Source organism: Peromyscus leucopus, chromosome 14 (genome assembly GCF_004664715.2).
Source record: "Peromyscus leucopus breed LL Stock chromosome 14, UCI_PerLeu_2.1, whole genome shotgun sequence".
NCBI classification, from domain to species: Eukaryota; Metazoa; Chordata; class Mammalia; order Rodentia; family Cricetidae; genus Peromyscus; species Peromyscus leucopus.
In genome coordinates this window covers 69,654,537-69,672,061 of record NC_051075.1, presented here as the reverse complement: position 1 = coordinate 69,672,061, position 17,525 = coordinate 69,654,537, and the positions used below count along the sequence as shown (strand labels likewise).

General features: G+C 38.5%; 1 protein-coding gene across 4 annotated transcripts in view; it reads left to right on the top strand.

The window, feature by feature from the left end:
- Window positions 1-17,525, top strand: part of Btbd7 (BTB domain containing 7) — a 105,867-nt gene that overhangs the window by 65,458 nt on the left and 22,884 nt on the right. For 3 of the 4 annotated variants that reach the window (XM_028888286.2, XM_028888287.2, XM_037210789.1), the window contains exons 4-6: window positions 9,345-9,553; window positions 10,997-11,072; window positions 14,960-15,120. In XM_028888286.2, the coding sequence (XP_028744119.1) occupies window positions 9,345-9,553; window positions 10,997-11,072; window positions 14,960-15,120 (446 nt within the window). Of the gene's footprint in view, window positions 1-9,344; window positions 9,554-10,996; window positions 11,073-14,959; window positions 15,121-17,525 lie in introns of those variants that run through there. The other variant, XM_028888288.2, reaches the window with a different exon arrangement.

Genomic DNA, 17,525 nt, shown 5'->3' with positions numbered 1-17,525 from the left:
GTGCCAGCCCACCCCGCTAAAATGGGCATCTTTTAGTTTTAGATAAATGATTGTAAGCCTACGTACTTCTCAGGGTTGTTTTTCTTTAACACTTTAATAAATCTGTGGCAGCAAAAAAGTCGTCACTGTTTCTGTTTCCTTTATAGAAATCTTTGGCTAGTTTTTGTGAGACTGCCTTTCACCCTCTCACACCCTCACCAATCTTGTGCTTGTTTTGGATTAGAATGTATCAGTAGAGCAGGCATAGTTCCAAGGAAGGTTTACTTCCCTTGCAAGCATAATCAGTGCTTTTTTCGTGTTTACCATAAATTATTCTAAGCCTAAGGACAGTCTCATGAACAAGATGGCATTATCTACATTTTTCAAACGAGCAGGCAAAATTTCACACATATAGCTAAACGCAATTGGAAATGGGTCTCTTGTCAGTCCAAGTTTTAGTGGTATATCCTGTTTCTCTCCAGAAAGTGGCTTCTTAACTATTCAACAAAACCAACATCCTCAGGAATGCTTTTCCCATTAATTTTCCAATTATTTGAAAACTTGGTAATGTGAGCATTTAAAATGCTTTGTTAGACGAGGTGTGGTGGCACACACCTTTATTCCTAGCACTTGGGAGGCAGAGACAGGTGAATCTCTAGGTTTGAGGCCATCCTGGTCTACAGAGCAAATTTCAGGCCAGCCAAGGACTACATAGTATGACCCTGTCTCAAAATAAGTACTTTTAAATGCCATGTTAAAGAATCATCATTTATAAATAAGCATAAAGAAATACTGGTCTGTATTCATTTAAGCATAGTATGAGTTCTTATGTGTGTGTACTTGAAGCTTAGAGAGGGATCTTAAAAATCTTTTTCTCAGTTGTCTGTGTGCTTAACATCTCCCTTTACTAAGTTACTCAATGAAGCTCTTTCAAGTTTTCAGGAGTAGCACTGTTTGAAAAGATTAAAAGGATTAGGAGGTGTGGCCTTATTGGAGGAAGTGTGTCACTTCAAAAGCCCAAGCAGGCCCAGAGTGTCTGTCTCTGCCTACAGATCAGGATGTGGAGCTCTGAGCTGCCTCTCCAGCACCATGTCTGCCTGCATGCAGCTATGCTCCCCACCATGATGATAACGGACTAACCTTTGAAATTGTAAGCAAGCCCACAATTAAATGTTTCCTTTTATAAGAGTTACCTTGGTCATGGAGTCTCTTCACAGCAATAGAACAGTGACTAAGACGTCCACCTTTGTTTTTTCGTCCACACAGTTGACACAAGGGAGAAAGAGCACAGGCAGGGTGCACATTTCACACATTCATGGCATGAATCTCAGTGATTGCCTTCTTCCTGTCAAAAGGAAGAATAATCTCAGGATAAAGAACCTTCTCATTTCCTTAGTAATATTTGCCTGGGCTTTGTGGTCAGTGATGGATTTTGCTGAGCACTGAGGGAACAAATGAATTCCTGGCAGTTTTCGTAGCCTGGTGGTGGTAATGTTTTCAGCAGGGAATACATTCATATGGAACAAAATTCAGAGCTGCGCATCTCTGCCCTTCTATCTTTGTTCTACAGAAGCAGCCACTGTTACATGGTATTTCTCATGATTCCTTCCAATAAGCAATCCAGAGAGTCTTGGGAGATAATCATTAAACTAAACTAAAAGAAAATGCAACTACTTAAATTGGATCTAATAGTACTCGCTTCTGTTCTTCAGCTATTGCAAAAAAAAAAAAAAAAAAAAAAAAAAAAAAAAAAAAAAAACCTTACAAGGTTTCTAAGAGGGACAGAACCCTAGAAGATACACTTCTATGTGGTTAAATATCTTACTCTTTCAAGAGAGCTTGATGTGTAAGGCCCTGGGTTCAATCCTAGCAAAATAACTATGTTTCTATAGTATGTCTTTCTACTCAACAAAAACAACCAGATTCTGAGTATTAGCTACAAAAGTATAAGAACCAAAACCCAGAAACACTCAGCTTCCTTTTGGTTTAGTTGTTCATTTCCTTGCTAAGGTATTGATTTGCCTCAACATTCTTCAGAGAATTACTAACTTAGATATATCTGAGACGAAAAATAGCTGAAATAGATCAAAGGAGTGGGGATACTAAGAGCAGAGTAAATAATGAGGCTCATCCAGGCTGCCAGTGTTTGCTGAGTTGCTCAGAAACTTACTAGGACAAGTAGACACTGTCTAGATAGCACTTAGTAGTCCCCATTGGGGATTTTGTTTGTTTGTTTGGTTTGGTTTTTGGGTTGTTTTTTGTTTTGTTTTGTTTTTGTATTGGCATTTATTCCTTCCTTAAATGTGGGTGTGACCTTTAAAGGCATAGATGATGAAATATTATTCTTAGAGGACTCCATCTTGATAACAATCATTTCCACACTTCTTGCTGAATTTGAAGAAATAAGCAGCTGTGTGGTAAGGTGGCCTGGCCAAAGAATAATGTGGCAAGAATTGAATGTGATTCCCCAGCCATTAACCAGCAAGAAGCTGGGTCCATAGACATGTAGCCACAAGAAACTAATTCTGCCAACATTCTTTAATGAGATGGGAGGCAGATGGTCCCCATTGAGCTTTCAGACAGAATAAAAACCCAGCTGACTCCCTTCTTTCATGCTTAATGAAGTCCTGGCCAGAGACCCAGATCATAATGTCCAGACTCACCGCCCACAGAATGTATGAGAAGATAAATATGTGTTGTTTTAACCCAGTAATTTGTAGTAGTTTGTTATATAGCAATAGAAAACTAATACATTATTTAACCATTTGATGTTATTTTCTTAGGTCATAACTGTTTAACACTAACAATTTCTTAGATTTTAATAATTAGGAGGGAATTGAAATTTGATGAAACACCTAAGTACTTTGATTTATAAAGCAAGTTTTGTTTCTTACTAGGAGAATGGGTTGAAGCTATATGAAGCACTCTGGGTGGCAAATTTATAATATTGGTGGATTACAGGCAACTAGAATGGGAATGTTCTAAGTATTCTTTTTTCAACAAGCTATTTTTTAGAGCTGTGCGTTCTTGCACTCTCAACAACTGGCCGTATGCACATGTTCTTTTCTATTCCTGGAATGCAGTTTCTTTGTTTTCCAAAAAAAAAAAAAAAATGTATACTTTCAATTTCTCCATATAGTCTTTTGTACACTCCTGACATAGCATTGCTACATAGAGTAAAGATCACAAATCTGTGTCTATTTCTTCTAGAAAATTGCTAGCCCCTTGAGATCAAGAGCTATAGTGTTGATCACATTTTATCTAGTATAGAGTTTGGCACACAACTGAACAAGTGAATCTTTTAAAATGAAAATCTAGAAAGGTAACCTGGAATCCAAGGCCAAATGATCCATTCATTTGACCAAAATCTAAGAGAGGAACAAAATTGTGTTGTTTATTGGTGTTACGAGACAGAGTGTCACAGGGTAGCGCAGGCTTGCTTTGAACTTGAACTCACAGTAGTCTTCCTATCTAACCTTCCTAGTGCTAGGATTTACAGGCGTGAGCAACCTATCTGACTATAATTATTACGTGTAGACCTGTATAAACACTGGAGGTATGTGTGACAGACGGAGGGAGGGAGTGAAGGAGAGAAAGACACATACATAGTAGTTGGTAAAGGTTAGAGGACAGCTTTGTGGAATTGATTCTCTCCTTCCACCTTTGTGTGTCTTCTGGGGATTGAACTCAGATCATCAGGCTGATGTGGAAAGTACCTTTATCCACTGAATCATCTCATCGCCCCTTAAATATTTCTGTCTACTATGTCTTATTCTAAGTTTCCTCCATAAACTGGTTCCTAAGATAAAGACTTGCTTGTAGATAGTTTATTCTGGGAAGTTCTTGCAGAGAATAAGGATGTGTGATTAGAAAGGGTAAAGTGGAATGAAAGAAGCAATATAATTGCATGTTCTGAGGTGATCACTGCTCTGGCCAACTGGACTTAATAACTGCTGGAACCCTCTGAGGAGCAGAAGGGATGGAATACCATTCAGAATTGCCCATAGCGAAGAAGGGGGGACATTTATCCTCCACCACCCCTGCTAGAAAAGTGTTTCTTGGAGTTTGCATATGTCTAGGCATCTAGCAAATTCCTGGAGGTGACTACTCCAGAATGCCATTATTTCCATAGCAGAACGCAAAATTTACAACGTTGTGGCTGGAGCAAGGTCTGGTAATCTAGACTTTTAAAACTGGCTCACTATAGTAAAAGGCAGAGAGGGTGTGAGGTAGGCACAGGATTGCTAAATTCAGTTTCTTTGATACAGATCAGTTTGTGTGGTTGGTTAAACTCAATTCATCATAGTCGGCCTGGTGACATGCATGGCCTGTACCAAAACTGATTGGGAGCTCTGATTCATTTTTATTATCAGAACTAAGTTTTACACAGTTGTGGGGGAAGCTGAGAAAATAAAGTTCTAAAATGAACGATAGCAGAGTCTGGATGGGTTGTGAGCTGGAGAAGCCAAGCTCAGCAGGTTCTGAAGTGCAGCTGTGAAGAGACGCCAGAACACTGCCATGAATTTAGTGGTGGCCATGAGCTAGTGGTGGCAGCGGCATTGCAACCAAGGGGAAGAGCTGATCTTAGAGCAGGGAAGAAGCCAGCACAAGCCAGTACTTGTGGGCATGTTTTCATCCACCGTTCCTTGTACCTTGCTGATTTTAGAGAACACTAACTGCTACTGCCCTCTGCCTTCAGAGCTATGTGTCCCTCCTTGGGCTAACAAACTCTGAACTGTGCTGGGATGGACACTGAGGGAAATAGTTCAAGCTTACTCTAATTGAAACTCTAAAAGTCAGTGCAACCTCTTCCCTCACCTCTTCTAGAGTTGTTTTTTCCTTTGCCAATACTTCGGCAGATCTAGGGAGGCTACCAGATGGGGTAACCTAACCTTCATCCCAGAGGTATCTGAGCTCTTTCTCTTTAGTTATCATTGCTAGGTCTTTGTTATCACCAGACAAGTAAGCGCCAGAAGATGCTCAGTGAATCCTTTGGGTTCTGCATGAGCCCTTTGCTGATCTAACACACTCAAGAATTTGCATCTACAGGTAGACCTGCCAGTGTAAGTTGGCAACTCTTACTTTTCTTTTTCTTTCTTTTTAACTTTTTTAGTATTCTTTACGAATTTCACTTCCTATACCCCAGTCCCACTCATCTCCTGTTTCTTCTTATCCATCCTCCGCCCTTGCAACCACTCGAACACTGCCCAGTCGAGGGACAGGGCCAACTCTCCCAGGCTCACACCCTCAGGGCCACGCCCCGTTCCCATGCTACCAGGGCCAGCTCTACTGTGTTGCTTAGGCAAGGTTGGGGGGGCGCACTCTCCCGAGTACTGCAACCGGGGAGGGACGGGTCTTGCTTTTCTTTGCATATCCACTGACTGCATTCTAAAACTGTATTTTCCTACTCGGACTGTGTACTGCAAACCTGATCCAGATTAGTGATTACAAGGTAGTGAGAAGAGGCAGCAAATCTTGAAGAGAACCATCAAGGACTTAAACAGGCATAGTCAGTGTCTCCAGAAAAAAAAACAAACATCTGCTTGATTCTAATGTGGAGTTGGAGGAGTTTGTTCTAATAGCCTAGAATATGGGGTTGAATTGGGGCTTAGCAGTCTTGGTCTTCCATACAAATACCCCTGCTCTAGGTTTCTGTGTCCAGGTGTTCCTGCAGACTTTTTAATCCAGATGACTATGGGGGGTTCCTGTAAGTTGTCTTTGTAGTTGAGTGCCTTAGCTGAGCTTAATCTTGAGGTATACAGTCTACATTTGCAGCTGCAGGAAATAGGATCTGGAAATCTTCAGACTTTTAAAGATGAAGTGTCTGCATTTGAGAATTGGCTGACCTGAGTCCTTAGTTTGTCCTCCCTTCCTCCCCCTCTCCCCCCTTTTTTTTGTCATGGCTTTTGTGACTTAGTTAAAGCCAGCCAGCACCAGGGTCTTAAACTTCTCATTTGAGTCACCACTTGCTGCTGAGCTAGTTCATTCTCCGTTTCTGCTTGTGTTCATCTGCTTTTGGTGGAAACTGATGATGTCATACATACAGCATGACATTGTCACCTCCGACTTATATGTGGGGTGGTAGCCTTTTGATAGCCATCCATAGTTCTAGAATTTCACTCAAGAACCATGGTTTTTCTAGGGTGTTTTTGGTACTAGCTGTTCTTGTCTGGGAATCTCCCATTTCCCACAGCCCTTGCCAAAAGCTTGGCTCAAGTGATTGCACACAGGATGCTCATTTGGTAAATATTCCCCAAGAACAGGAAAGAGTGACACTGGGAAAACAGGAGGGCAGTATGAGAGTTTAGACTCTCAAGAATTGTCCTCAGAAGAAGAGTAAAGAAACATTCACCACCACCCCCAATCTTAACACATTACAGAGTCCAAAAAATGGGAGTTTACACCAGAGGCACAGGTTAGCTTGTCTTCTAGCCTGCATGTCCCATTCGGTTTGTTGCCTTAGACTTGGACTTAGATAACTATCAAAGATAGTTAAATAGGAATGGATGATGTGATGGTGTTCCACAGACCTTTCCACCATGTGCTTGGTGTAGATTGAAATACTTGGGGAGTGCAGAAAGCAGGAAGGAAACTTCAGAAGTTGATACTGGGAATATATTGGGATATAAGGTGGTATTAGTGGGAATGGAAGAGAAAGAGGCTAATGAGTATTTTGAAGGAAGAGTCATTGGAACATATGGACTAGATATTGAAGTCAGGGTGTCCTTGAACTTTTCCATGCTTTGCACATTTCTTCAGCATGTGTGTCTTCTGATATCACAAGCATATCTCATTGTGGTCATCTCACTGGTGCTTAAAAGGAATTTTTTCTTTTTTGTTTTTCTTCTTGGGAATTTTATACATGTATGCAATGAAATATGATCATATATGCCTCCCATTTACTCCCCTCTTACTCCTCCCATATCCCTCCCAGTAGATCACCCTCACAATTCCCCCCCCCCTTTTTTTAAACAGTCCACTAAATTCAGTCAGTACAGCCAGTGTGTATGGGATATGGAGCCGTCCACTGTAGCATGGGAACCTGTCAGTGAACACATCCTCTAAAAGTGTGATTCTCCTTCAAAGATGTTATTTTAATGTTTCGATTAGATAAATGAATTTTGGGTTTGCCTGATTACTATTTTCTAAAGAGTGAAGTAGCTTAGATATCTTCTGATCTTGGTTCCCATTCAGTGTAATACTCTTTGTACTCTGTTCCTAACTTGCTGAGCCTGTTTCTACTCCTACTTTTCTAGAAGGATCTTTGAACAGAGAAGAGAGAAATTGTGGTTGTAATAATGTTTTGTTATTGAGCCATAATCTGTCTCCTTTTAACATCCAGCTGATTGTTGGTGTCTGTCCTTAAAGCAGTAGCAGTCAGGTCTTTTTTCTCTGTCTGGTGAAGGCCCACTGGGCATGTAACAGTATCTCTTATATTTCTGCTTAGCTTTCTCTTGTGTAAGTTGTATAACGTGTTTGCTTAGAACTTTCCCCCTCTTGTACTCTGTTACCACCTCTTAGCATTCTGTGGTTTGATCAGTGCCCATCTAAACATGGGGCTCAGACCAACACAGCAGAGTAGTGCAGCATTAGGCTCTGTTGAGAACTAAAACCCAGGAGTGCTTCAGTTTTATAACAACCATACCACATTTCATTTTCATGTAGTTAAAATACCCAGATACTGCTCTATATTAAACTAGTTCACCTCTGTCATCCACTGTACAGCTGATTTTCATCATTCTAAAGTATAGAAATTCCTCATTTTCCCAGCTTTATTTGAACTTGATTTTGACTGATCTTTATAGCCAGTTGTGATTGTGCTGTACAGCATCTTGATAACTGGGCTCTCCAAATTCAATCATCTGCAGATTTTGAAGTATGCTTTCCATATCTTCATCTAAGCTCATGATCAACATGGCAAAAACAGGCTCACTCCTATCCCCTACACTCTAATTGGTGCTGTTTACAAGCAGATCCTTTAAGCACTGTTCTCTTTTGTTTTGTACCTCTTATCTGCAAGGATCTCACTTGTGTCCTTAACACTTTTTACTGCTTACCATGTGTAAAAGGTGCTATAAAGCTACACTGAAGACAGCATCCCTGTTTGTGGTACTAGCAGCATCAGGAAGTATTTTGTCAAATGCTTTGTGGAAATCATGTGGCACAGTTATTTGTGATGTATCCCCTTATCTCCGGTAGTATATCAGAAAAAGAGAGAAGAGGTAAATAGGTGCCATATGACCACTAATGATCGTGTATCGCCTAAATATGAGATTCACTCCTGTCATTTGAACTTAGAACTTTCAGGCTCTGAAAAATCTATAGACTTCATTGATAATATTTGATCTGTATTTTGTAAAGCTCAGAGTGCAGCACAGTGTGTCAGTAATTGTATTTAAATGCTTGGGGTTTATTGTTGTTTTAGTATTATTTACTTATATTTTATTTATGAGTCCTCTGCATGCCAAAAGAGGGCATCATTTTTTCATAATATCAAAACTACTTTTTGTTTTATAGTAAACAGTGAAAATTTTTTATTCAATTTTAGTCATATCCCTTCCATAATTTTTGTCACTCATAGTTGGGGAGAGGGAGTGAGACAGAGTCTCTCTCTCTCTCTCTCTTTTTTTTTTTTTTTTTTTTTTTTTTTTTTTTTGCTCTGGCTTGCCTTAACCACACAATGTAGACCAGGCTGGCCTCAAGCCCACAAAGAACTTTCTGTTTCTGCCACGCAAGTGCTGGGATTAAAGGTGTATGCTACCATGCCTGGTCCTATATATTGATTTTTTTTTCCCCCTAAGGAGAATAACTGACTTTTCTCAGATGTTTTTACTTTCTGCTCTTAGCTCTTAAAATGCCATAGTTGCTTTTCTAGATTTTTAGTTTATTTCACTTATTTATTTTTCAACTTGCCAGAATTAAACTCAAAAGAATATCAGACATGTCTTACCTGTTTTCTAAGGTCTTAAATCATCTCCTTAGATCTTGGTGCTCTGTCAATGAAATGTCATCCATGTTCTTCCTGTCATTCATGTCTTTGTGACATCTGTCTTTGCAGTCTACTCTTCTTCCCCTTTGATCCAGTGACTCCATTGTACTGTCTTATTCATTTATTGAATTTGTGCACAGATGTGTTTTCTTCAGTAGCCTTTCTCTGTAGATCTGTCTCTGTATAGGCATCAGATTTCCTATAGATGTCATATCTCTTGTTATCCTAGCCAAGGAAGTCTTGATGATTTCCAGGAGATGTTTTTCTCCTTGAATTTTTTACTACTGCCACTTCTTAAGTCTGTGTAGCCTAACACACTAATGTTCAATAAGTATATTTCTGACTAATCTTAAGAAGTATTTGCCTTCTCTTTTAGGCTGTGAGGATATCATTGCTGAGAGCATCTCATTAGATACCTTAATTGCCATCCTCAAGTGGAGCTCACATCCATATGGCTCTAAGTGGGTGCACCGACAAGCTTTGCATTTCCTTTGTGAGGAATTATCCCAGGTCATGACTTCGGATGTTTTTTATGAACTCAGCAAAGATCATCTGCTTACTGCTATCCAGTCTGACTACCTACAGGTAATCATTTATACACCTCTCTAGTTCATTGTCATTCCACATGCACAAAGAAATTCATCTGCACTCTGTTACTCTTTCAGGGTGGGGCAGAGAGAAACAGGCTTTGCTTAGCGAATTTCTGCTCCATAGTTGTGCACTAAAAGCCTTCTGGCACATTGGGCTTTCATGCACACTGCTATCATGACTCAGCGCTGTAAACAAGCCCAAGACTTAACCAGCTATACTATAAAGATGACAGGCCAGGTCAGAAGCACTGTCTGAAAATGAATGTCTGCCTTCCACTGATACTTATTCACTGTAATAATTTCTTTTGGTAGACTATCAGATACTTAGATTGTAGACCATAGGTTAGGCAGCACAAAGCAAGAGTGAAATTCCATTTCTGATCTGTTCAATTCATAAAAACTCAGAGTGTATGTGTTCTGCTAAAGCATAATTACATTTTCTGCTTTATATTTTCAGTCAATTCTTGTGTCTTTGGTTACATGTTAATCTAGCTTGTAATTTAATAATACATTTTAAATACTGCAAAAAAAAACTATAAGGTAACATTTTTAATTGTTTTACATTGGGTTAATTTTATGCTAAAAACTATACAACAGCTTTTAATGCTATGAAGCTGTAAACTCTTTGAGCCATTTGTTTCTTTGTGTATATACCAGATAAACTATAAAATGGCATTACCATAGTTAGAAAATACTAAATTTTTAAGAAAAAAAAAAAAGCAACTAAATTGTCCACAGTGCTTCTTCAATGTTGCTTTGTTTGCAGTAATAGATGCTGAAACACTTGGTCTTAATTTGTAGGATGGTCGTTGTTCATTAACTTTGTCTCACTGTCCTGGTTGGTTCCACATGTCTGTTGAAACACATGTCAGTGCTGTCCAATTGTTGGTCGTGAGCTGTGCTTTCCTTCATAACACATAAAGCATCTTGGAGGAGCCTCTGTGTGCTGTAAGCTTCTAAATAAAATAAGAAATGAGAGGTACATTGCCATTTCACAAATTGTCCTGCAGGATCCCCTCTTCAACCTACAAAATACCTTATAGAGATTGTATCTGCCTGGACAATTTGTCATTCTTGTTTTTCTATCACTGGAGAATAGAATGTGTTTATCTTCATCTTATCCCTAAAACAGCAGTACGGAAGCCTTATAAGATAAAATAAACTTAAAAGTAGGAAATAATACATAGTGAAGAAAAACAATGGTAATAAAAAAACATCATCTGGAATGAAGATTGAAGTTATTCAATAAATTGATGCTATCTAGAACATCACTGTGTATAGACCAAAGGATTAACTCTAAAATTTCACATAGCTGATAGAAAGAGAGAAATGTGGTAAGTTGTGCTCCACATGTACATTATGACTTAGGAAAAGCCATTAGTGAAAATAAACTTTTTATAATTTTATTACAATAAATAATAATCAATTTTTATTCTAGGCAAGTGAACAAGATATTCTTAAGTATCTGATTAAATGGGGCGAGCATCAGTTGATGAAAAGAATAGCAGACAGAGGTAAGTTCAGAAAGTACACTTGTGCCAGTCAGCATCTGTATGGTTTTAATATTCCCAGTGGCTTACTGAGACACACATGCATCAGTTTTGGAAACATAATGTGGACGGAAGGAAGTAGAGAATTTTACCATCAGTAAAGTACTTCAGTGGAGTTGAAGGGAAGTTGATAAATATATCCGTTTTTGTTTTCAAAAAAAATTATTTTCCAAAAAAGATTATTTTTATTACATTCATATCTGTGATATGTTAATTCATGGAAAGCCAGAATGAAAAATGTCACGTAATGATTATGGTGTCAGAGAGAAACATTGTTGAATATGTTCTGGAATTAATGATGATAGATATATAATGTGAATGCACTTTTCTAAATGATTAAAATGATGAATTTGTGTTGTATAAATTTTTCAACTAAGAAAGATGCAGAGCCTTGGCATGGTGGTACACACCTTTAATCTCAGTGCTTGGGAAGTAAGGTAGGCAAATCTCTGTGAATTTAAGGCCAGCCTGGTCTATGGAGTAAGTTCCTGGCCAGCCAGAGCTAAGCTATATAGTAAGACCCTGTCTCAAAAAGCCTAGAAAGGGGAGAGGGACTAAGGGTGTAGCTCAGTGGCATAGCACTTATTTAGTATGTGTGAGGCCCTAGTATGTGGGACATCTACCAGCACAAAGGTGTTTTTTGTTTAGTTTGTTTTTAATAAAATCACCTCCAGCTGAGGCTGCTTCTGGGTAGTTCCATATACAATCTGGGCTCTTGGTTTTGAAAATACGTGATTCATTTTCTTTTAATTTTTATTACATTTTTTATTGTGTTTGTGTACATGCACACACAAAAGTGTACACACACCATAGTACATGTGTGGAAGTCAGAGTACAACTTGCAAGAATAGGTTCTGTCCTTCCATCAGAGATTTACTCAAATTCTTATGGGTGGTGACAGGTGCCTTTACTCACTGAAACATAAGATTCTGTACTGGTCTTTTATATGTTAGACCATCCACCTGTCACCTTCCTTTCATTTAGTGCTGTATTCCTCTACATACTGAATCCAAATCAATAAGCTTCAGTTAGGAAAAATTAATTTCCCTTTCCTGTCATTTCTCAGTATTTTATTTATTTTGAGACAGGGTCTCATATGGTCCAGGCCTATGTAACCAAGGATGACTTTGAACTTCTGTTCCTCCTAATTTTAGATTTATTTATGTGTATGTTTGCCTGCACACATGTATGTGTACCATATACATGCCTGGTACTGGAAGAGGTCAAAAGAGGTCATCAGATCACCTGGAACTGGAATTACAGATGGTTATTAGCCTCCATGTGGTTGCTGGGAACCAAACCTGGGCCTCCTCAACTGCTGAGACCTGTCATATATTGCTACCTAAACAGTAGAGGAAGAGGCAGTCCTCCTACTTTTCTCCTAATTAACTTTTCTGTGACCTTCAAAAGTCTTCAGCATTTCTCAAATTTGAAAAACCACTACAAAACCACTATAATTAATATAGAAAGATTTCTGAATACCAACATACACTCTCTTCTCATTTATAGATTTTGTATTTGCAAGCTTATCAACTTACTACAATTTATTTGTAACCTCATCTTTATTCACACACTTTCAGTGTTATTCATGGACATGCACAGAGTGGCAGAATAAAGTGTTTTGAATGACCAAGAATTAAATTCTCAAGCCAAGCATGGTAGCTCACACCTTTAATCCCAGCACTCAGGAGACAGAGGCAGGTGGATCTCTTAAATTCAAGGCCAGCCTTGAATAATTAGGAAAGAATGGTCATGATGAAAGGTCATATTTATTTGGGCAGGTAACAGGAATCCTTCATGGATAAAATTTCCTTTAAAGTAGTTTTGGGGGCTGAAGAGATGGCTCAATGGTTAAGAGCCCTTGCTTCTCTTTTAGAGGACCTGGGTTTGGTTCCCAACACATACATGGTGGCTCGCCACAGTCTGTAACTCCATTCCCAGGGGATTCAACACCCTCTTCAGTCTTCAAGAGGGCACCAGGCATACACTTGGTTCACAGACATACATGCAGGCAAAATAGCCATGCACATTAAAAACAAAAATAAGTAAATAAATAAAATGTGTTTCAGACAAGGTTAGAATATAAGGTTCTCCTGCAAGAATAAGAAAGGCAAACTGACCACTCTTCTTTAGTCATGCTTGTGTATGGATGGGTCTACCCTTTCTTAAAGGTTTTGTGTAAAATTATCCAGTACTGTCTTTTTCTGTCCTGTCAGCTAGCTCCCAAATAATGACACAGAGACCTCTTATTAATTATGAAAGCTCGGCCTATAGCTTAGACTTGTCCCACTACTCTTAAAACTTAAATTAACCTGCTTTTATTAATCTACATTTGCCATATGGCTTTTTACCTTTCTTTCATTCTGTATGTCCAACTTCCTCCATGTCTCATTAGTGTCTCCTCTTATGCCTCAATTATCTCCTCCTACTTCCTCTCTCTGCCTGGAAGTCCCGCCTATACCTCCTGCCTAGCTATTGGCCGTTCAGCTTTTTACTACAACAATCACATTAATACATCTTCACACATTGTACAAATATCCCACAACACAGTGCTTTAAAAAAAAAATTGTGAGTCAGAGATATTCAACAATAGTAAAGGACTTGCCTTGTATACAAAGCCCTAGATTTTATCCTCAATATCACAAACATATAAATTTTTAGACACACACACACACACACACACACACACACACGTATTTCCCTCACATGATTTAAGAAAGATGTATTTGCTTATAAAATAAAAATTTGACCTGGGTGTGGTGGTACAAGCCTTTAATCCCAGCACTAGGGAGGTAGAGGCAGACAGATTTCTTTGAGTTCAAGGCCAGTCTAGTCTACATAGTGAGTTCCAAGACAGCCAGGGCTATGTAGTGAGACCCTGTCTATAACAAACAAACAAACAAAAGATTGTCACTTTTACTATTAGCAATAAAGATCATATTCATTGTAAAAATTACCAAATTTTAAGAAAAATATGTACATATTAAAGATACAATTAAATATTTCCAAAATTTATAATTTTCTTCATACCTCAGTGTCATAAGCATACTTTTTTCTTTAGATTTTCCTATCACATTAATACTAATGAAAAATAACTTCTTTCTCAGGACAGAGGACTTAAATGTCAAATACTAAAGATTGACCCATGTTACAGAAATTTGGAAGCTTAGAACTAGGTAGACTGTACATTAGATTTTGCTCCTTTAGATACAGCTGGTTAATATATTATTAAATTACCTTTATACATAAGTAGTCTGTGTTTGGCATGGTAGTGCATGTCTATAATCCCAGAATTTAGGAAGTAGAGGTAGGAGGATCAGAAAGCCTGGACTACATGAGACCTTCCCCGCCCCCACCCCCCATACATGCTACCATGACTAGAAATAGCAAATGCTTTACAATGTCCTCCTTATACTAAAAACCGGTCACAGTCTTGATGTTAACAGATTGTCATTTTTCTTACTTTGAGTTAATATACATAAAGAGATGCATTTAGTATAGAAGTCATAAAGAATGTTCCTGTGTTGTAGACACAAGTTTGTCCAAAAACTTGTGTATTAAACTTATGTGTAACCTTTCTTAAAGTAGATACTCTTACATACAAAGTCTGGTACTAAGATTTTATATAATAGAGAGGAAAGTAAGGCTGTCCCTAGGAGCAGCAAGGTGGCTGAGTGGGTAAAAGTGTTTATACAGTTGTCCTCTGGCCTTCACACTCAATGCCGTGGTACACACACACACCCACACACACACACACACACACCCACACATGCACATAAAAATTTCTTTAAAAGACTGTGTCTGTGAAAAATTGGGATTTCACTGAAGGCTTTTTCTTTTCTGTTCCATAGAGCCAAACTTACTGAGTGGCACTGCACATAGTGTGAACAAAAGAGGTGTGAAAAGAAGAGACCTGGACGTAGAAGAACTTAGAGAGGTCCTTTCTTCTCTCTTGCCTTTTGTGCGGATTGAACACATCTTGCCTATAAACAGTGAGGTCTTAAGTGATGCTGTAAGTTTCTTCATTCCTTTCAGGGAAAGAAAAATGCCAAGCTTATCCTGTGTTAATTCTTATAAATAATTTCTCCTACTAGTAAAGTACTTGAAACCAGATTTCCTGAGGACAGAAACAAATATCTGTTTGATATAATGTTATGTCCCCAGTGTCTGACATAGTACAAAAAAGTGTGTTTAGTGCTCATAGTTTTTTGTTTATTTTGTGTTTTGATTTTGGGGGTTTTTGTTTATTTTTGTTGTTGTTTTGTTGTTTTTCGAGACACTTTCTCTGTGTTGCCCTCTCAAGAACATAGTTTTAAGGGAATTAATTTGGTCATTTATCAGTATAAATCAATTCAATCTCTATGAAAAGAAAAGATAGAAATTACTTTTGCAGACTCTTCCAGAACAGCAGTAAATCAGAGGAGAGACATTGGCTCCTATATGTAAGATAAATGAGCCATTTGAGTGCATTTTAGACTCAGTTGAAAATTTATAGAGCTGGGCACACTTTAATCCCAGTACTCAGGAAGCAGAGGCAGGTGGATCTCTGTGAGTTCCAAGACAGCCAGAGCAATAATAAGAGACTTTGTCTTGAAAATAGCAGAGAGAAGTGGGGAGATATATATATTAATGGAGTTAATTATGTTACTCATAATTTTTAAATTACTTTTTAAAAAATGTGTGTGTGTGTGTGTGTGTGTGTGTGTGTGTGTGTGTGTGTACTTGTACCTAAGCCAAAAGAGGACATCAGATACCTTGCTTATAACATGAGTGCTGGAATCTAAACTTCAATCAATACTCAAGATTGCTCTAGAGCCACCTATCCAGCCCCTAAAGTAATGTTTTTTTTAACTAGTAGAATTGCTTGAATTTATATATATACATGCGCCCCTGTTTCCAGAGTGCTGGGGTTAAAGGTAGACACTACCAACATAACCACTCTTCTTGACTTCTCATGTTTTTAATTTGCCTTTTCTTGATGTTTAGTGATGTTAAACATGTTTTCCTATATTCTCTTGATCCTTTGTATGTCTTCTTTTGAAAAATGTCTGTTATGGGTCTTTATTTTTAACTTTTTGCTACTAAACTGATGTCTTCATTAAGGTTTCTATTGCTGTAATAAAAATACCATGGCCAAAAGCAACTAGGTGAGGAGAGGGTTTATTTCCAATTACAGCTCCCTGCACAGTCCATCACTGAAGGAAGTCAGGGCAGGAACAGATGCAGGGGCCATGTAAGAATGCTGCTTACTGGCTTGCTCCTCATTGCTTATTAAATCTGCTTTCTTACAGCACCCATGACCATCAGCCCAGGGGTTCCACTGCCCATAGTGGACTGGGCCCTCCTACATCGTTATCATTCAAGAAAATGCCCTACAGACTTGCCTACAGGCCAATCCTAGGGAGGCATTTTCTCAATTAAGCCTCATTCTTTCCAAATGATCCTGCTTTATGTCAAATTGACATACAGTATCCAGCACAGTTGAGTGTCTTTCATATTCTGGATAGTAATCTCTTATCAGATGTAAGTTTGCAAGTATTACATTTCACTCTGAAGCTGTCCTTCACTCTCGTTTGCTTTTCTGTGCAGAGATTTCAGTTTGCTACAATTCCATTTGTCTCTTTTTGCTTTTGTTGCCTGTGCAAACCTTGCCAAAAAGCCCTTACCTGTGTTTTATTTTAGAAATGTCATGGTTTCATGACTTTTAATCTACTTGGAGTTAGTTTGTGTGAGGAGTGAGAAGTAGGAGTCATATGCATGTGGATATTCGGTTTTCCAAACAGCATTTATTGACCAGGCTATTACCAAATCAGGCATATTTGTGTACCAGACAGTATGCCTATCATGAGACAAATTTTGAAAAGAGAGTTTATTCTCAAGGCTAACAAGTTAGCATGATGAAGGAAACCCTAGTTTCAAATCTGCTTTGGGATGTTTGGGGGATAAAGAAGCAAAGTGATTTAAGACACAGGAAGTAATCAGTCAACTGTGTAATGAGATCTTGGTCTTGGTCTTCAGAAGCATGCACGTTCAGAAAATGGAGCTCTAGCATGGTCTGAGCATGAGGTTTTCGTCCTTCTGAGATTTTACCTGTTGGACACTTGCTTAGACCTAAATGCTGGCTTGATGGTTTCCGTAAAAATAATGTTTATATCCTTGAAAAATAACCGAGGCAATCATTATCATTGTAATTCATCAGTGTTGGATTATGTTATTTTTATTTGTATGAGTGTTTTGCCTGCATGTGTGTCTGTGCACCACATGTGTGTCTGGTGGACATGGAAACCAGGAGAGGGCATTGGAATCTCCTAGGACTGGAGTTATAGATGTTTTTGAGCTGGGAATCAGGTCCCTGCAAGAGCAGTAATGCTTTTGGCCTCTGAACCATTTTCTGGTTCTCAGAAAGTCAAAGCAAGT